We start from the raw sequence: 20,399 nt of genomic DNA on the forward strand, positions 1-20,399 counted from the left end.
TATTTATCCATGATAAATCTGTGCTAAAAATGCCAATTCAGAATGCACTCACAAAAATAGGATACGCATGTTAGCAGTCTCAGCCGCTTTGGGCTAAGTGAAGAATTACAATTATACGCAGCATTATCATGACTGATAAAAGGCTCAGCAGCCAGCGTTGCCAGCACAACCTCATTTTACTGGACATTAAGTGTCCGGATGTCTTGCCAATACGCTTTTCTGATAAGGGAGAAGCTTATAAGAGCACTGGCAAACACAAAAGAGAAGGAAAATCACAGCCGTGGAAAAGGGATTCTGGATGATTTTATTAGATGATGATTTCTTTTGAGTTATGTTCCAAGAGTAAATATAAACAAATGCAAAAACAGCATCCGGCTAGCAAATATTTAGAATAAAGACCACCAAAATTTTTTATCCAGAATAAAGAGCACCACAAACATTTTATGTTCACTTTAAGAAAGCATTCTGTGCATATGACCTTGAAAGAAGTAGAAACTTAGTATAGAATCTTTAGAAATAAGAATCAAAAAGCTGTTTTATAGAGAACTTGAATACAATTTAGCACTATTGCTAAAGAGTCACTTTTTTTAACTGGTAACACTGGTAAATGTTACATATGAAATTTCAGAATACAGTTTGATCACAAAAGAATGTTGGTCTACTCAAGAGTTCCAAACAAAAATGTATTCATAAAACACTTCTTTGAGGCAGTATCTAGCAAACAAACGCATAAGCCTTTGTTCAAATCTAGTACAATCATCCTTTATTTCATCTCAACTTAGTCTTTATGGGGAGAAAGGCTGAAAAAAGAAGATGCTGTCATTCTGAACAGACTATTACATCTTTAAAAATAAGCTGCCTACACCACAGCTAGTCTTTCCAAAGCATAAGATGACAAAACCTTGCTCTATAATGGAGGTCATGTTCTTCTACAAATGAAACATAAATGAAATGACTAAGCTGCAAGCTAGAGTGATTTTTATCCATCTAATTTATGAGAACAGCCATACTGGCTCCATCAACAAAGCCAGATTAGTGGAACTTGTTTAAGGACTACTGCTCTCCATAGCTCAATTCAGAGAGATCAGCAAATCCCTAATTAATATCCTGGTCTTGGCTGAATAAGAGTCATAGACAAAAAGTGGCTGTTTTTCGCCCAGTCATGGAAAGCCTATTAAAACTTGGGGCATGTGGATGAAACAAAGTTTTTCATTTTATTCACATCTCATACAGCACTTGTTGGCACTGTATGCAAGAGGGAGATTATGGCTTTTCTTGAACCAGACGATAGGAGAATTGTAATTAGAAAATCCAGTATACTCAATGTTACATCCTCATATTTAAGCCTAGGTCATGCTTCACTTTTCCGTGTTCACTTTCATGCACTTTGGGGCTGAGCGCGGCTGTCTGCGCGGCAGCTTGTGTTCATACTACATTCGGCTGTGCATGCAGATGGTCGCGGTTGGTGCATGCGTACAGCGGTGATATCCCAACACACCTGGAGAGGGCAGATGTATTCCAACAAACAGTTTCAGCAGTGTGGTGAAACGTGTAAAAATTTTAAGAACAGCTGTAAAGCTATTAATCGAGGCAGTATTATGGTAATAAGTCATTCCACGGTATTCTGAAATCCTTCTGACAAAATTAGCCAAGACTGAGTGCCCATCTGTCCGCGCTGCCACCTACTTACTAATATAATACCTAATCAGTTATCTTGGTCTATTCGCACGGATGTGCAATGTTTCCGCTAGACATAAAAATCTGGGCTACACACGCACTGACCACAGTCATCTGCGGCCAAACCCCGATAAAGACATTGACGTCATGTCCCCTCCCCCACAACTGAAAACGCGTGCAGGAAAGTGAGATTTTCACTGGCCTTTACACTCTGGAAAGTGCTGAGAAGCATCTAATAAAAATCACATCTGATAAGCTGAGAAAACAACGAGAATTCAACAATGGTTTGTTTTCTCCCTTTAGCAAATTTATTCCACAGAAAAAATAAATTAGGTAGCAGATCTCATGCACGATAACTGCGAAAATGTTTGAAATAATGCTGAGAGAAATGACGCTCCCCAAGAAGGGGGCCCCTGCATGGCCTATTAGTCATAATCAATATAATTTCACCATGGGGTATAATAACTGTCCTGATATAATTACTGCGTCAAACCCGCCATCTAAATAGCTCAGCTGTGGGTCTCAAAATTACGTAGTACAGTGTTTTACAGCATTTTGAAAAAGAGTGAAAAAGGGTGAAAAAGAGACACTTCCAAGGACTAAATATGTACTATAAAATAAACACGGTCAAAAAGACACGGACACATGCATTTTCCGATTTATCATTTCACACTAGAAAAAAATAATTTAAAGATGACAGTTTTTTTTTTATTATTTTAAATTTATATTTTAACCCAAAAGCAAACCAATTACTGTTGCAAAAACAATCTCATCTAAATCCTTTCAGTATGAGCAGTTCTACAGTATGACTAATGTGGAATTTACATATCTTTACCTTAATATATTAGATAAAAAAACAGATTTTTTTTTTTGTCTTACAATATCTTCATAAATATCTAACGAACGAAGTGGAAAGTTAGGGGATTATGCCTCCCATGTGTTCACTGTGGTAAAACGCCGTTTTAATTTAATTCAAACTGGTTTTGTGGGAGAGGGTATTGCTAGAATATTGTTTTACATTGTACAAATCACTCCTAGTTGAACGGGGCAGTGGTGGCCTAATGGTTAGGAAATCACGCTCATGATTGAAAGACTGATGATTTGAATCCCGTATCAAAAAAGTACTACTGAGGTACCCTGAGCAAGCTACTGCCCCCAAAGCCCCACTCCCTGGGTTCCTAAATAATAACTAAGCACTGCTATGTCACAATATCGCATAAGGGTTAAATGCAGAGGACATATTTCCATGTTGTTCACTGTATGGCAACGATTACTCGCATTCATTAAACAGAATATGAAGGCAGCGATCAACCTCAGTATTTCAACTGCCATTTCAAACATATTCACTTTTTAATCAAAGATTTGTGGCAGCACTAAAACTGAAAAATAAACACATATCCTTCATTTCACTTGCGGCACCCCCATCCAAAAATGATGCAATACAGCACAAAATAATTAATTTTGAATCATTGCAATTACATATCAGAATGTCTTACTTTATACCACCATCCTCATTTGATTTACCAGTAGGACCAGCTTCATAAGGAAAAAAAAGAAAAAGTAGATACAGTACGAAGGACAGCAATGCATTTCCTGCACATCCCCTCATCTAATCCCTACTCTTGCCATACTCTCCAACCTCTACAATATCTACCCCCCTAAACACTCTCCACCTCTCCAAAAAAAAGAGAGAAATCGTTATTATAGTGTTAAACGCTAACAGTGATTCTTGAATCTTGAACCCCAGAGTGGGAGACCCACATTGTACATATGCTCATGGCAAAAAAAATTGTATTACTCAGAGGACCACATAATGGCAGATAGCACCATATTAGAAACGTCAACAGAGTGAGTCTCTCTAGACAATTAAATGAAGCAGCTATATAGAATTCCCTTTGAAAGTGAGATCCATGGAGCTAGAAGCCCTTGCAGCATTATTGTCACATTTCTGGACACCCTCCACAACAGACTAATCCTTAATGGTCAGGGGTCAGAGCAGACCAGGTACATTATCATCTGGGATATTGTTAGTTTCCACTGTACTGCTGTGGTCCATAAATGGCTGACAGTTCACCATTTTTTCATGGCAGTCAATCTCCTCCTAAACTCTATGTTCTTAAATCCTCTTGAAGAATTCTTCTCTGCATGGCATTGGATGGTGTATGATCTCCAGCCTCACCAACATATATCCCATCTACAGGCAATGGAGGAGGCTTGTGGAGACAATGATCTGGGGTCATGCCAGGCCTGGATATGACACTCCAGACGATGCTTTCTGTGCTGTTTAGCTCAAGACAACATTGCATTTGATGTTGATGAAGTCTAATAGCCAGAACCATGAATACAGTGAGGTTTAGCGTACTGTAGTATCTTTCTATTCTTTTTTTTCCTATTGCAAATGTTTTTGTTTTCTTCTGCTGTATGTTTGAGCAGTGCAAGAACATTTTGAAAAAAAAAATCCTTTAACCCATTATTTCTATTGATAGTGTTTTATGTTGGAGATACACATCCATACTTTATGCATTTTGACACATTTTTGAAAAGAGTTCGAAGTGTTTTGTGAGAACTGTTTGCTTTTTCAAGAGATGTATGTTTTGCTGGTAAGGTGTAGCTTTTTTCGGTTAGTGTTTAGAGTTTTGCAAAAGCAGCCTACAGTTTCAAAGACAGTGCCTAAGCAATCGAGAAAAAAATGTAAAAGTCCAGCTTTGTGTGGCCTGTCTCAGTGTAATCAGATTCACCAGCTCCACATCAACGGCTGTTCTTTTATGTGCCACCATTAAATGACATTGCTTCAGTTTCGGAGTGATGTGTCTCAAAATGAAATAAGCCTCAGATTGTCACCTATACTGTTCCAGTGGATCTCAAACTTATAGATACGATTAAATTCCCCCATGATATATTTTCCCGACTGAGTCATGGATTGTTACTGATAAAATCTGCTGAGTGGGATGGGAAAAAAAATCACCCAGAAACTTTTTGAATTCATATTCAAATGTCAAATGTTTTCTGTGGTCCTCCTTCTCGTTGTGCCACTAAGTGGCATTACTGCAACTCTGCCGCAATTTGTCTGAGAATGTAACCACTACGGGGGCGGCATGGTGGTGCAGTGGGTAGCACTGTTGCCTCACACCTCTGGGACCCGGGTTTGAGTCTCCGCCTGGGTCACATGTGTGTGGAGTTTGCATGTTCTCCCCATGTCGTCATGGGGTTTCCTCTGGGTACTCCGGTTTCCCCCCACAGTCCAAAAACATGCTGAGGCTAATTGGAGTTGCTAAATTGCCCATAGGTGTGCATGTGTGAGTGAATGGTGTGTGAGTGTGCCCTGCCATGGGCTGGCCCCCCATCCTGGGTTGTTCCCTGCCTCGTACCCATTGCTTCCGGGATAGGCTCCAGACCCCCTGCGATCCAATAGGATAAGCGGTTTGGAAAATGGATGGATGGATGGATGTAACCACTACCAGGTCATCACCCATACAATGAGTCTGCAAAGTTTGGAAATGATCCATCAAATTACTTTTTCAGTTACTGGGTTCAAAAGATCAAGTATATTTTACAGCCGCTCATTTCTTCCTTTGCTGTCACAGAGTGCTGCCACTTCAGTTTTTTTTTGGGGGGGGGGGGGGTTTCTGATTTTCTGATTTGAAAATTTGTTTCGCACTTTAAGGCTTCTGCAGTATGGATCTAAAACAAGTTAATGTCATAGACAGCATGCAGATATTCAAACAAATGAACACCAACATATTGCTGAAATCAACAGAAAATGTAAAATAACTTTAATACATTTAACATGCTGTAAAAAGCTTTGCACACATTTACCCTCTGTACTTTCAGGCCTTGACATATTTCACCTAAATATTTCACCTATCTAAAAACATTTATCCCTATAAATACTTTAATCCAGCACAAACTCGGCACCAGTAATCTGAGTCCATTCAAAATGTTATTTTTCTATTTTTTGCTTAAATCAGCTTTAAACATAGACTTTCAAAAACCTGTTTTCAGATGTTACATCCTTGTAATTGAGAGCAAAAGTTCAGCTGTGACTAGCACAATAACTATTAGAACTGCAAGGAAGCAATTCAAAGACAGACAATTCTTTGCAGAAACACTTCAAAAGAATAGATGCAGCTTTGGTGGGGAGTGAGTGGAGTGGGAACCCTGTGCTTTTTATTATTGACCCACTTGGCTGAAAACAAAAGGTCTCGAGGGAGATGGTCAGAGTTAACACAACACTCTGCCACTCCATTAGCCCTGCTTATGCAAAGAAACTGCCCTTGGTACCTTTGCCTGCTTTCTGAAGACAAATTGCCTATCTGTGCATGGGAATGAGATAAGATATAGTACATATAGAATGGTGCAGGTAGTAGAAGTGAGAGGGGAAACAAGGAAGGTGCTGAATAGTACAGTGAGGAGTCTTAAGGTGTTCAGTTAGTGTCGTCTAAACTCGGTGGGATTGGTGATGCGGAAACCAGAAGATTAGCAGAAACAAAACAGTGTCTGAATTGCTCACTCCAGTAAAGTCTTGGAGATGAGCCTGTTTTCACGTTTGTCCTGCCTGTCAGGGACACAATGCTGGTCACAGCACCCATTCTATATTTTCTCCTTGGATGGTGACAGCGGTTCTTACATCTTTCCAGCACTGAGTTGCAGGTGGTTCTTGGGTTGGAATGCACCAGCCAATAAAAGGCAGCACCAGACTTATGTCCTTCTCTGGTCTTCCTTCCCTGAAGTATCCCACAATAATCAGAGTACATGGCATGAGCTGACTGAAGCCTGAAAAAATGTCCCCACAAGGTAAAATGTTACAAGTATTTGTCACATTACGGGGAAGTCTGGTCCCCACAATGTAATCATTACAGAAACACATACACACGCACACATGCAGACTGATCTACAGTACTTATATCCTTCCTAAATTCCTGAAGGAAACATTTGAAAAGGCATTATAATAACATAGCATTAGGTTAGAACATATCGGTTGTAACGATTATAATACGAAACACTGCACTGCGGTTTTACTGTATATGAACTTATTCTATAACAAGCTTAGTCCATGACAGTGAACTTTTGAAACACATCAAAAGAAAAATCATGTTTGCGGTGTTTTTTCCACCAAGTTTGCAGTGTTTTGTCAAGCTGGGAGGGGATCCCTGACGATAACGTTTGCCCAAGCTTAGCACAGACAGAGAGTTCACATGCAGGATTTAGAGGCAGAACTGCAGCTTTATGCACTTGAAGCCGGTTAGATCAAAGTCATACACAACTACAATCGACACTAATTAAAGACACTGCTTGATTGGATGAGTTTCAAATTCATCTCTTCTTGACATTTTTGTTTCTACTTCATTTCCACTTTTAGCATCACAATTTTTATATATTACATTATTGTCTTGTTTTCTTCTATTAAAAATCTTTGACAAGTTTCATTGTACTATGAATGAAATTAACAGTGATTTGAGGTCAGCAGGATAGATGAAATGTGTTGCAGAACCTCTATTAGCTGGAACACTTGGACCATCAGGGCCTGCTGCCTTGCCCATGAATAGCCATCCCAAATCGCTTCTAAACTGAACCAAACGGGAGACATGGTATAAAGGTGGAAGCTGGTGGGGAAGACCAAGCAGGACTCATTATGGGGCAGAGTGGATTAAGACACAAGTGACTCTGTGTGGCCCCTTTGCTGGGCTGAGGGCACCAGTGTCAAAATTGGTAAAGAACAGGTCCAACTCCTCTGACCTGTCCTTGTACACATCACCAGCACCAGCCACCTTGGCGTAGTCAGTATCTCCCTCTCTTCTGCACGCCGCAATTCTCCAGCTTACGTTCAATCCTCTCCATTTAATCCCTCTTCTCTCTGATCTTCCTCTTGAAATCCCTCTGTATGTATCTCACCTCCTCCCAATCCCCCATCAGGAAATCCTTCTTCTTACTTACGTTGTGATTCAAGGCTTGTTGTTTTGGAAACACGAACAAAGTTTTCAGGGGAATAATTTTATTCACACAGAAGCTGGATGAAGCCAGTGATGCAGTGAGAGGGTCCATCAATGTCCTCACCATGCGGCCTAGAAGAAAGGCCCAGTCTGTCACCTCCAAGATGTTCTTCAGGCCTCTGTTGTTTCTTGTGACCACATTCTCACGGCAAAGGGCTTTGGCTGAACAAAGGGATTGTATTTGGCTGTCAGATGTACAATATTTTGATCTGACTGGCTAAGGGGAGGGAGGGCAACACAACTGCATGCATACTTCATGATTGTATGAAACAAAATCTTGTTTACCCTCATCTTGCACTGAAACATCCTGTATGCATAGATAGGAAGTTCTATTTGAGTGTGTCAGTTGTGAGCATATTTAATATAAAAATTGATATAACTACCATAGACATACCTTTACAAGACAATAATTCAATTCTACAAACAGGATATTTCTATAATATCTAGTACACTGTGCATTTTTCAAATTAATTTAAGATAAACCTGGACATTCTTCTAGTGTATTTGAAATGCTAAAACAATGTTGCATATTATTTTGGGCCTATCAAAGCTTCTGAGCATACTGTACCCTGTATCTAGTTTTATATGGGCTCATTCAGAATGCTATTTTGCTATTACATGCATATTTACTAATTAAAATCAAAAATCACTCTATGTAACCAGCAGCAGAATATCTGCACCATCAATCCAAGCAAGATCATGGCATATCTCCCAGACCCCATGTCCTGGCTTGATGTGTCAAAGCAATGCTCCGGATGGCACTCCTATTCCCAAAATTATACATAATAATATATGATATCCCCAACATTTTTGTCACATTATATCAGATTTACAAGACAGACTGCAGGAGCATTAAAACACAGCTCACTGTATCAGGTTGTGGGGGAGGAAAAAAGTCCTAAACTATGCACCGGAGAACATTATAAACTGCAAATATCGATGCGGGTGTCACATGAGAATAGAACTGACCTAAACTGACGCGTGACCCTAAACTGACAAGCTGATTTGCGTAGAGGGATACTCTGGTGACATTATATGGGGATTTGCATTTATTCCCTCCCCCCAAGATTTGGTCGGTTTTACGGTATCTGCTAGAAAGCTCTCTGGACTAATTTTGAGTGTCAGTGTGACTGATGAGTACTCTTCGCTCCCCCAGTTGGAATTCTGTTCTGAATCGTCAGACACAGATGGTAAATCTAATGACCTAATCTGTCAGAAAGTGGATATGAGGTGAGACACCTGCCGAACGATTACTGTTAAGCACTTCTTAGTAACAGACGAGCAATGCGGTTCTTGCCTATTATTAAGTATGTTTAGCTGAAACTAGGTCAGTCCCCATGCTAATCAATTGGATGGAACCATTTCAACATATTCTGCAAATACTGTTTTCTTTAGTTACAATTGTACCATTTTAAATAGCTAGATATTTTACTTTTATAGTTTAGTCCTCATTCTCATGGGATCTCTTTTGCAGATGAAAAAAGCTAAACACTTCCTTGGACATCAACAGAATTTAGGCTACAAGTCTGTAGCTCTACCCACTATGCTACTTAACACATACTATATAACAATTAAGCAGGTACCTTTCAGACTAATTTTAACACTGAGCCATGCTATAATTAGACCATCAGTTTCACTTCTTTTTAAAGCCGCACACCATTATTTTATGTGAAATGTAATCCAGGCTTTAACAATCTAAAAATGTTGTTATTACACTTTTGTTGTCAAGAAGGTTTTGGAGTCCACCCACTGATGGACCTGTTATTGTAGGAGCAGCACAGAAACACACACCCACAGAGAAGAAGCAATTAAGGTGGAGACTAATGACTATAATGGCAAAGGAGGTAGTGTAAGGGTGTCGACTATCATTCTGGGGAGTGGAGCACTCTACCGGGAAACTCTATCAAAGTACAACACTCGTGCCGACCCCCCTGCCCTAGAAGACTGGCTGAAGCTTGCAGGCACTAACCAGATGCACACAGCTAGAAAGCCTCTTGTAAGCAGTAGCCTAGACTACTCAAGCTACTGAGTGCTTTTCTACTTTCACATTCCCTGCAAAAAGTCCTGATGCCCACCGAAAGAGACGGCTCTATATTGTTCTTTAGTTCATTCCATTTTTTCCTGCAGGAAGGTCCTGAAAGTGGCAAGTCCAAGTACACAAAATGGCAGCATTTTTCATATATCTACTTTATACACATGCATTAACAAATACGATGCTTAAGAGATGAACTGCGGCGAGGTGTGTGGTAATTCGAAAATAATAAACAACAACTTGGTGTAATGCTAACCACACATCTCACAACCACACAGAATTTTTCAAAATGAAATTATTCCAATTAGCATTTAATAATGTTCCAGTGTGTTCTTAAAAATATAGCCATTACATGGAAAGGACATCTGGTCAGGCTACTCAGTGTAAGCGGCAAGTCCGTTAAGTGACCACAGAAACCGTCTACAGACAGGAGCTTGGGTTTTGAACACCAAGGGAACATTATGATGATATGAATGACTGCTTACTTATGAGTAAACAGCCATGCAAGATTTTATATTAACATGTTTAATAAAACATTAATACAAAACAGTTATTTGACTGCCAGAACCTGTGCGGTTACCGGAAAATCATCAACACCCACGTCACATATCTGGAACGATTCTCTGGAAGAAAATAGTATTTACCAAAGCTGTAATATAAAATGCTACAACAAACACATATATACATATATTAACTTCATATTGAACTTAATATGGACAAAAAACAATTTGATACTCTTCAGTTTCAGGCAGAGGTGTAGCGACGGCACAGGTGGGGGCCCCAGAGGGCCGCTAATTACAAATTACATTGAAACGACAAATCTGCTTTATCTGTGTAATTTATTTTGAACAGAAGTGAAAATAAATTATTTGTATTTATTATTGTTGATACTATTAATTTAGACTTCACGTTAAAATAATACATTTTTCCATGTCGAGGGATAGTGAGTTGAAGGGCCCCATGGAGTTTTTTGCCTGGGGCCCCCAGAGTCCCTAGATTTCTGGCGATATATAATAAACAGAAACACAACACAAAACCAGAAATGTTGATAAAAAAGTGTGGCAGTTTTTAGTTTTCTATCACAGACTTTAGACAATTGGGCACGTACAACTTTGACATAAACGTGAGGCAGCTCCCCTCTCATCTCATTTTTGGGTCAATTATGCCCCCCAGGCAGGCTGGCATGGACACTGATACAGAGTGAAAGAATTTTTTTTTTTTGCATGCACCTCTCCATAATACTGCGGCGTAATCACGGAGGAGGATAACGCAGTGTTCCTGAAGCACAACTGTTGGAGGAACTACCTGGCTGCAGTGTCTGCAGCTTATGAGATTCTTACTGCGGCAGAGAGAAATGGAGATTCTGACTCCTCCAACCTACAGCTACAAGAGCAGCAAACACCGGAAAAAACACTAAGACATTCTGAATTTGAACGCAGCTATAAAATATTAATATGGGATCATACAGTATGTAGTGTATATTATTAGCTACAAGATACATAAATGCACTTAGCAAATAAAATCTGGCTTTACTTAAAATTACATTAAAGGTAATGGTCAAAAGCACCGGGTGAAAATTTGTGAAAGATCTTGATGTAAAAATGCAAAGTGGTGGTAAGCAGGTCTGACGAAATAAGCAAGATGGTTCCGTGTCACAGTGAGCAGACGCACTGCTTCACAGCTTCAGGGAAATGCATAATTATTAATCTGCTTATTATGTGTTAGTGGAGTTTGCTTATATTTTTTGGGTGAATTTCACCCACTAGCTAAAGACATACTGTTTAGCTGCATTACTGCCCTGTGATGGATTGGCATCCCCCCTAGGGCAGTTCTCTGCCTTGTAGCTGCTACTGCCTGCGATGGACTCTTACCCCCCTACATGACCTAATACTGGCTAAGCAATGGGAAGATGGACTGATGGGTAAGCGAAAACTGGAAATTGCTAAAACAATAGTAGCATCATACCTTGTCTGAATATCAGAGACTATTGTATATCTGCTGTACAAGTAACTTACACCTGTTTTGTTTTTGCATAAGTAAAAAAAAAAAAGTTTGTATAAGTTTCATCAGAAAAAGCAGAATTTTAAGACCATTTCTTCAATGCAAAGCTCTTAGCTCTCTGGGAGAATAGTGCCTTTTATCTGAAAAAGTTGTGCAGGGTATGGCAGCTAAGGGCAAAGTCTGGATCCCCAAACAGGCCACAGCAGACTCACAAAGGAGAGAAGATTCTGCATCACCTGACAGCATCTCAGGAGTGGAAGCAGACAGAACATTACACTCCCAGTTTTCCCTCATCATTACCCTCACTCTCAAAATTTGTTTATGGATTCTGAGATGGCAGCTGTTCTAGTTCACGACAACGGCAAACTTCTCATCGCTCCGAGGTGTACAGAAATGTAATTGAATCTAAAACAGCTTATCGCTTGAAATTTATTCCACCAGAAGGAATAAGCCATGCTCCCCCGTGAGCAGGTCAGCTTGGCATCCAGAATCGTGTATCTGGCACTTGCTGCTTTCTGCCTGCCCCCATGCTCAGTGGGGGGGGGGGGGGGGGGCTCCACATAGCCTTGCCCTAATGTGTCTATGTGTCTTTTTGTACAGACCTCTCACACTCACAGGGACTGTGCAGCTTGCATGTAAATCATATACAAGCACAGGAGGCTTTTCTCTAAAGACCTCATTAGAGAACTGAGCTGTAAACAGTGATGTGCTGAAAGAGGTGTTATGTCTATAAACGATATGTGCCGTGGGAAAGGCAAGCTGATTGTGATAATGTCTGATTCCATATGAACTGTACACACTTGTAGCTAGGTGAACATATTAACAATGACCTTCGCAATGCAACAAAAAGGACAATTATTTTGCTGTGTGAAGACAAACACAAAAACAAAACAGACAACTTGTCCAGTATTAAGCAGACAAAAGTGGCTTAAGTGCACTGGAAGCCAGTGAGGAGGACCTACCTTGGGCTGTAACGGCAGGCTGTTGCCCAAGCAGCAGTTTCAGCCTCTTGGCGTGGATCTTGCCCTGGTAGTGAGACTGCGCCACCACCGCAGAGGTGAAAGACATGTTGCACAACGTGCAGCACTTATTCTTGTCCACATCACCCTCCTCACTGCCCTGGGGGAAGACGGAGAGAGACAAGACGTCCCTCATATCCATCCTGGAGCCGCTTATCAAAACGAATGTCACTCCCTGCCTAATCTTAATTTAGACCAGTGTTTCTCAACCTCGCAGGTCTCCCGCACAGGTTCCAGGTGTTTGGTGTTCTTGATAATTTGGTTCAAGTGTGCTTGGAACAGGAGGGGACCAAAATGTGGGCTGTGTGGATGCCGAAGACCGGCTTGAGAAAGACTGATTTAGACAAAAAAAAATAAAAAAATAGGGTAAGAATTGTAGTCTGAAATGGCAACTATATTTGAAAGACATTTCATGGAGTTTTGGGGTCTAATGTAGCTGAAGACACGTACACGTGCAGATATTTCATGAACATGAAGCTTCTGAGGAGTACAGTAGCATGACAGATGCCCCCCCCCAAAAAATAAAAAAATTAATTCTCTAGGCAAACGTGGTGTGACTGCAGAAAGTAGTGGGCAGCTCTCAACACTCCACTGGCGCATACGAGACTTTCGGACGGAGCCCCAGGGGGCGCAGTCCTGCAGCTGGATTGATGCAGCCATTTAAAATGGAGGTGGACGGGGGAGAGATGGCACACACTCTTTCATGGGGGGTTCCGTGTGAATGAGATGTGGAAATAAAGTCAGTTGTGTTCTACACACATACAAACATTGTGAAATTCATAAGCTGTCCTGTATCAAAGATGGTTACAAGACATTTACCGTCTCACAAGGGCACAAACGCTGCGTCCGGGAACTGGAGCTTTACTGTCTTTTACCAGACTTCTTATTCATTTATTATCATTCCACTTAAAATTCTATTACTACTTTACAAAGCAAATTCATAATAAAACTGTAACATACTTTATCATTTAAATTATTTAAATGTAAAGTATACATTCTTTTTTTGCATCCAATAATGTACATACAAAAAAAATCTACCTCATTAAAAAACCTCTAAACTGGCAAAAATGAAATACAAACTAAGACAGTCATCTGATTTTTTTTTTCTACTGAATCTACTTGCTTGCATTATTCACTGAAAACCCATGTACAAGGAAACTGGAATTCTGCCTTGGGAGCTACACACTGGAACTAAAAATATTTATACTTGGTTTGGAAACAATAGTGCCTTCTGAGAAGCTAAACAAAATGATTGATTAACAATACATACAAGATAAGGTGTATAAGATACCAAAATACAACTAAGAAAAAGCACATAATCTGAACAGTATGCGTTCACTAACCCCTTGCACTGACATAATTGATGTGTGGGAATCAGGAGCTAAAGATTGCCCTCACACTTCATGTTGGACAGACACACTCTTCTCTTCCCCCATCCCAATGTGCCCCTCTGAGTCTTACAAAACTGGTCAGGATTACAGTGATTTCATAAAACAATGTAGTATCTTAAAAATCTGTACACCTCTTAGCCCACAGGACTGAAATCCATGGCTAAAGAGAGTATCAGGGAGGCAGAGTACTGCCCAAAACGACAAAACCTATCCTTTATTCTCACACATACTTAGATATAGAAGCTAATCAGTGGAAGCTCTCACTGATATGAAAAAGTACTTTTGTGGCCAAGATCTGATCGTTTTGAATTCAGATGTGAACATCATTTTCATTACCTATGAATCTTTTCTGTATGGAATATAATGTGACAGGAGTTACAGTTTGGAGATACATTCTCTCTTTTTAACCCATTTAACACTGTCAGGGAGACATTAGGAAGGTGTTTGAGAGTATTGTCTTGCATTAGTTCATTATCGAATAACAAATGCCCCAGGAAAAAAATATCACTTCTAAAAAGCTAATGTCTTAAACCTATCACTTCTATATTTTCTTATCAAAGCTTACTTATGCACAGATGGTCAGGATCAAGAAGCTCACTACAAGAATATTGAGTCGAGAGGTTTTAAGGGTGTTTCGTGAACAACGTGCACAAAATACAGTAAATCAGGCTTCAAAGTGAAATCAGAATCACAATGTTTATTGCCACAGCAGGCTACTGTTGGAGACACCATGACAATGGACAACTAACAATTAGTGCATAACAAAGACAGAGATTAAATACAAAACACAGGATACACAATAAAGGGAATTTTTGTAATTGCTCAGAAAAACTAATCAATACCATAATGTATGTGATCTTAGCCATATTGAAACAGTTTAGGTTCAGGCATTTCCAATTTTGAAATTGTAGCAACAATAATTATATTCCCATCCATCCATCCCTCACTCACTCACTCGGCCACCTTGGCCAGGATGGCAGGAAACCTGGAGAAAATCCCAGGCAGGACAGGATACAAAGTGCCAGTGGCACCCTAGGTGGGCATCAGCACTGGGGCTCCCCCTCTGAGGCAAAGTGAAACTGGCTGCCAAGTCAGTGCCGCCTCAAAAGTTGGCATCTTGGGCAGCGATCTATGTCACCTACACAACTGACCAGCCCTGCAACAAGGCGCAGGAACACCCTGGATGTGATTCCAGTATAATGTGGGGGGGGGGGGGGGGGAGCATGCTGTGTTTTACAAACCATTTTCTAAGAGTAACACCCATATATCTGAAGAACAGTAAAATGATCTTTCTGATTTGCAGAGAGCTGTTGGCTTTACTGTCGTTCCAGTGCAGCTCGTGTCTGTGCAGGCGGGGAGCCCCCACAGTGCCGCTTTCCTTTATTTGCCCTTTAAAAGCATGACATACCGCGGCACCTGACTTATCAGCCCATTTCCCCCCCCCCATCCACTTTCAAAGCACTGTATCAAATGTCAGAGCCTCCTGCCACCATTTACTGTGGCCTCGATTCGACACATCAGACTGGGTTCCTGGGGATTCTCCCTGCCTCTGCTGATGCTGACTCGGCACACGGTTAATTCCCGGGCTGAGGGAATACTGCTGCGTCTGCTGACCTCCCACATGGCAAAGAAAGGAAGTATTTAGGGTGACTGAATGTGAGGCCACAAAAGAAATAAAAGAGCCCAATTGAAAAAGAATAGAAAAATTCATCAGATTTGCCAAATATGACTAAGGGACCCACATACTTAAGTATATCAGCATCAATCTCTCAATGCGTCATACAAATTCACTAGAAACTCAATGTTACAAAATAATACTTGAGGAAAAAATAATGATTGTAAAAAAACTGTCACCGTCGGTGTTTCTATGAATTTCTGGTTTGCTGATTCCCAGGATCGTTCAGCGTGCTCCAGATTATTAACATGCTTACATGTGGATGCCAAGATAATCTGAAACTGAAGCACGTGACCATGATCATGATGCGTAGTTTTATTTCTGTTTAAAGCATTTGAGTTTTACTGCACACACAGAACACTGTGCATTTACCCCAAAAAACCCTATTCACACATTATGTTTGGTGTACAACATCTTAAAGTCAAGCTTGCAAGAGAGCTCATTACCACGCTAAGGTAAGGTGCTTCATCTTCCCTGCAGGTCAGTGATTAAACAAGAATATCGTTTTGGTTGTAAAAAAAACAGCTGCTTGAGACCAGCGATCAATTAAAAATATATATAATCAGTGTTGTACTTCCCTTTATCCGCATCTGCTAAATGCATGGATTTTGAAGTGAGACCTATAAAATTTTAAGTGCGTCCTCAAAAAGTGCCAAAGAGCTAAAACGGCAGGTCTCACTTTGACGTATACAGTAAAGGCGGGTCTCACTTTGACGTATACAGTAAAGGCGGGTCTCACTTTGACGTATACAGTACAGAAGGGTCTGACAGTGTAACCTGACAGAGGAAAAATAAAATAAAGGGTCTTTGACGCAGATTTAAGAAAACAGGTTTGCTCTGTGCCGCTCGGGCTGACAGGCAGCACTGTTGTAGAGTGCGGATCTTCTAATCAGATGGTGCGGCTCAGCGCAAAGGCAGAGAAATTGAGGAAATCTGATATTTCAGTTCCACACCTCCCAAACAAGCAAGCAAGCAGTCTCAGCTACAGTAAAAGCACAGATAGGCTCTGCTGTAGAACTCCACATCAGTTTGACAAAAGGCTCCCCCCAATAGTTTACAACAGAAGTTTTATAAGTCATATAGCGCCTCTGAAATTGTATTTCGTCGGTATGTTTCCGACGTTGTTTGAAATAAGTAGCTGCTGCTGCTTTTTCATCTCCTTGCTGCAGAATATAATATCTGTGTGTTTATTCCAAGTATTGCGAATTTGGGAACTGCATTGCACAGATCAGCATAAAAGTGGGAAGGCGAAGCAGCACGCTAAAGTTCCCTATCTGGAATACTGTGAAATTAAGCTGTTATCCTAAATCCAGAAATCCCTGTTCCCTTTACACACGACTGTTTAGTTTTCCTGTGGCTATCAGAGTGTCGCCTATTACACCTACATGGCTCTTCACACTCCAAACCCACACAGGGGCTTTTTGCCACAGGGGTGATATAGGCCTGAAGTGCAATACGACAGCCGCTCAGCACCACCAACAGGGGCATGGTTGACCAACATTGAGCTTCCCACTAGAAACTCTCTTCAGCAAAGCCAGGACAATTGCTACTGAAACATATGTGGTGTGCATTTCTTTTCACATTGTCATATAGCACTTTCCTAACAACGATGCGGAAATATATTATTAGGGTGTACCGTGGATCTGTACCATGTTCAAGAACATTTGAATGACCCCAAAAATCCAAGTCATATAACTCTGATATAGCACTCAGTACAAAGCCCAGGCCTGCTTGTAGAGCCTGGCCTGGGGCACGGTTCAGCTGGATTCGGGCACAGTGCGCATCTAGTGTGATCGCTAATGTCCCCGAGCACGGCACACAGACATGGCGTCAATGATGCGACTGGCACGCGCATGCAGACATGTACACCATAAATGAGCTGGACCTGGAAGAAACAAATCAGGTTGGTTGTACTGATCAGGTCGCGGCAAACATTTTAGAAACATAGCGGTAAAGGGATCACTGTGGTCTACAGCGGAGGTGCAGTGTTAGCTGGAAATCTGGGCTGAAGAGAATATCCAGGAACAACTGGATACAACACACTAACTTCTTGTACATGTAGCACAATTAAATGAAAATCGCTGCATCGCATACTCGATTAATCTATGAGGGGGTTGTGTGGCATCGAGCCCAAAACGACTCCAAATAAGCCACAAAATAAGGACATTAATCATGAGCTCCATTGTGTTGCATGATAGTGCTAAAAGGACCAGTCTTCAGGCGTACATTGCAATTATGTTTAACTTACTCGCTGCCTAAATTAAGGAGCTGTAATGAGTAGACGCTAATGCACATGCTAATTAACGTCCCGATAAATCCCAAAGACGAAATCAGTAGTGCATTAGTGGCTTAGAAAAATCAATGTAAAAATGCAGTACATTCACATAAAAATGAAAACATACTTTAGGACATACAAAAATGCTGTATTTATAACGTTTGCAGCACCTTCCCCTGTGACCTCAGGGAAATTAATGCTTGGTGGGATTATGCAGCATGACAAAACGCATACCAAGAACTTGTGTTTTGATTAGCTGAACAATCCTGAGAAGAACCAGTGGAAGGTTATTTTTTCCTGGTCACATGCCAGGTGCATCTGAACAGCCTTGGTGGCCATGGTTGATAGTGAATGCAGTACCAATAAACAACAGAAGTGTACTGTATGTGCAGTCATTCAGAGCATTACAGCATTCCATTCTCTCTTTTTACTGCATTCTGAGATGGCGAGGTCTTTGTGCATCACTGACCTAAATATAGTACTGAAATCAGTGGGGTCTCGAGGACAGTAGCATCTTCTAACTTCCTTTCACTTTTGTTTATCTTGGCACAAAAGTGAGGGTGTCCTCCCTCTAAAGCAGGCAATGACTGATTAAAACAACGAGGTTCCTTTTGCTGAAAGTCACAAATCATTAGATTGCATTCCCTGATAATGCTTTGATCAGGCCTATCATTGTGATCCATCTCTAAGCAGTTTCAGTGTGCAATTTCCCTCAGATATGCAGACAGTTCTGAGTGCATTAACTCTCAAAGTCTTTATCGGGTAACATCATGTACAATTTGATGCAGGGAAGGATATTATTAAAGTGACATACGAGAGTGATTATCATTATCCCCCAATCTAATGTGTTTGTGGTAAAGCTGCAATGCCCTGGCTGGTGCAAACAAATCCCCACTGTTGTCCATATTGTTTTCCAGACCCAGGGGATGTTTAATTGATCGGATCACTATAAAAGAAATGGCAGGTGAGCTTCAAAGGGAACAACTCTGTGTGTTTTGGAGTTTCACAGCAAAGATCATATACTCAAGGCTTTGTTGGGGTTGGTTATGGGCTTCCCAATAACAGACAAGGTCATGATTGAGACATTAATGTGACAGTGTGGGAGGTGGTGCAGTAAAGGTGGCAAGAACATTGGTGTAGGAGAATTACTGAGTATATCCTGAACAGCAGAGAGCAGAGAAGGAATTACAAATGCCAAGGATTCAGAGTTTGAAAAATACCTTGGTATACTTGCAATAGCAAATTTGAAAAAATGGTTCTAAGACTTCCTTATTGATAATTCAGTGGAGAAGTATCTGAGTTCTATATGAGTGTTTCGAAGCTGAAGGGCAAAAAACTTTCTATTAGTTTTCCCCGGGACGCCATGCACAGAAATCACTTTACTGCAGATGAAGAATCACATTCAGCCTAATCTTTAACTTCACAGAGCCAAGAAAATCTAAAGTGCTTCTTTTTTTTAATTCAGACATGCCGATGAAAAGGCCACAGCAGAGAATATGTGCACATATACAATTTCAAAGGCATCTTTCCTGTATTCAAAATATTTAAACCAAACACAATGTACTGTTGTGTGTTTCTTGATACTTCCTGCCTTGGTAAATGTTCACCCTGAAATTTGAATTATTTTCTAGTGTATTGTACTATCAAGATACTTCCTACAAGTACTTAGATTGAACGTTATTTCATGTATCAATCACCAGTGTGAAACCCAAGGCTGTCAAGTTTCATCAAATGTTTGGAGTGAGATTACATTATGGGCAAAAGCTGTGTCTCGAAGTCAATGCATGATACTTGTGATCCCTGCGTACCACTTTCATCAGATCTTGCTCTGCCACTTCCACCTTCTCTGCACTCTGTGTGTGTGCGCGCATCCATGTAATAATGTGCTTGCAGTGGGATTATATGTAATTTATTTTGGAATTTACCCGGAAACAAGAAATGCTATTTTATGATTGGCTGGTGGGTGGTTATTAACTAACTCTCTAATTCAATTGGCACAGCTATGAACTCGCTGGAAAACTCCACTCTGTATATCTGCGCATCGGCCATTAATTCTATAAAATGGGACACTTTGGTGGGCGTTATCCCTTACTTCTCAGCATGAGAAGCACAGTGTGTGACGTGTGAACATGTGAACTGGTTGAAATGCATGTGTCGAGTTCATAGCTGTGCCGATTGAATTAGAGAGTTAGTTAATAACCACCCACCAGCCAATCATAAAATAGCATTTCTTGTTTCCGGGTAAATTCCAAAATGTACGAGACTTCAGAGCCTTGATCATACACTTTCTCACAGGCTAGAACTTCTCTGCAGTTTAAGCTGCAGTTGTACAAAAACCT

General features: G+C 40.6%; 1 protein-coding gene across 2 annotated transcripts in view; it reads right to left on the minus strand.

Annotated features, from left to right (window-relative positions):
• zmat4a (zinc finger, matrin-type 4a) overlaps nucleotides 1-20,399 on the minus strand; it is a 79,696-nt gene that overhangs the window by 21,268 nt on the left and 38,029 nt on the right. The window contains exons 4-5 of one of the 2 annotated variants that reach the window (XM_048990981.1): nucleotides 12,663-12,819; nucleotides 5,569-6,450 (exon numbers count right to left, since the gene is read on the minus strand). In XM_048990981.1, the coding sequence (XP_048846938.1) occupies nucleotides 6,254-6,450; nucleotides 12,663-12,819 (354 nt within the window). In that variant the 3' untranslated portion in view covers nucleotides 5,569-6,253. Of the gene's footprint in view, nucleotides 1-5,568; nucleotides 6,451-12,662; nucleotides 12,820-20,399 lie in introns of those variants that run through there. The other variant, XM_048990973.1, reaches the window with a different exon arrangement.

Source organism: Brienomyrus brachyistius, chromosome 2 (assembly GCF_023856365.1).
Source record: "Brienomyrus brachyistius isolate T26 chromosome 2, BBRACH_0.4, whole genome shotgun sequence".
NCBI lineage: Eukaryota > Metazoa > Chordata > Actinopteri > Osteoglossiformes > Mormyridae > Brienomyrus > Brienomyrus brachyistius.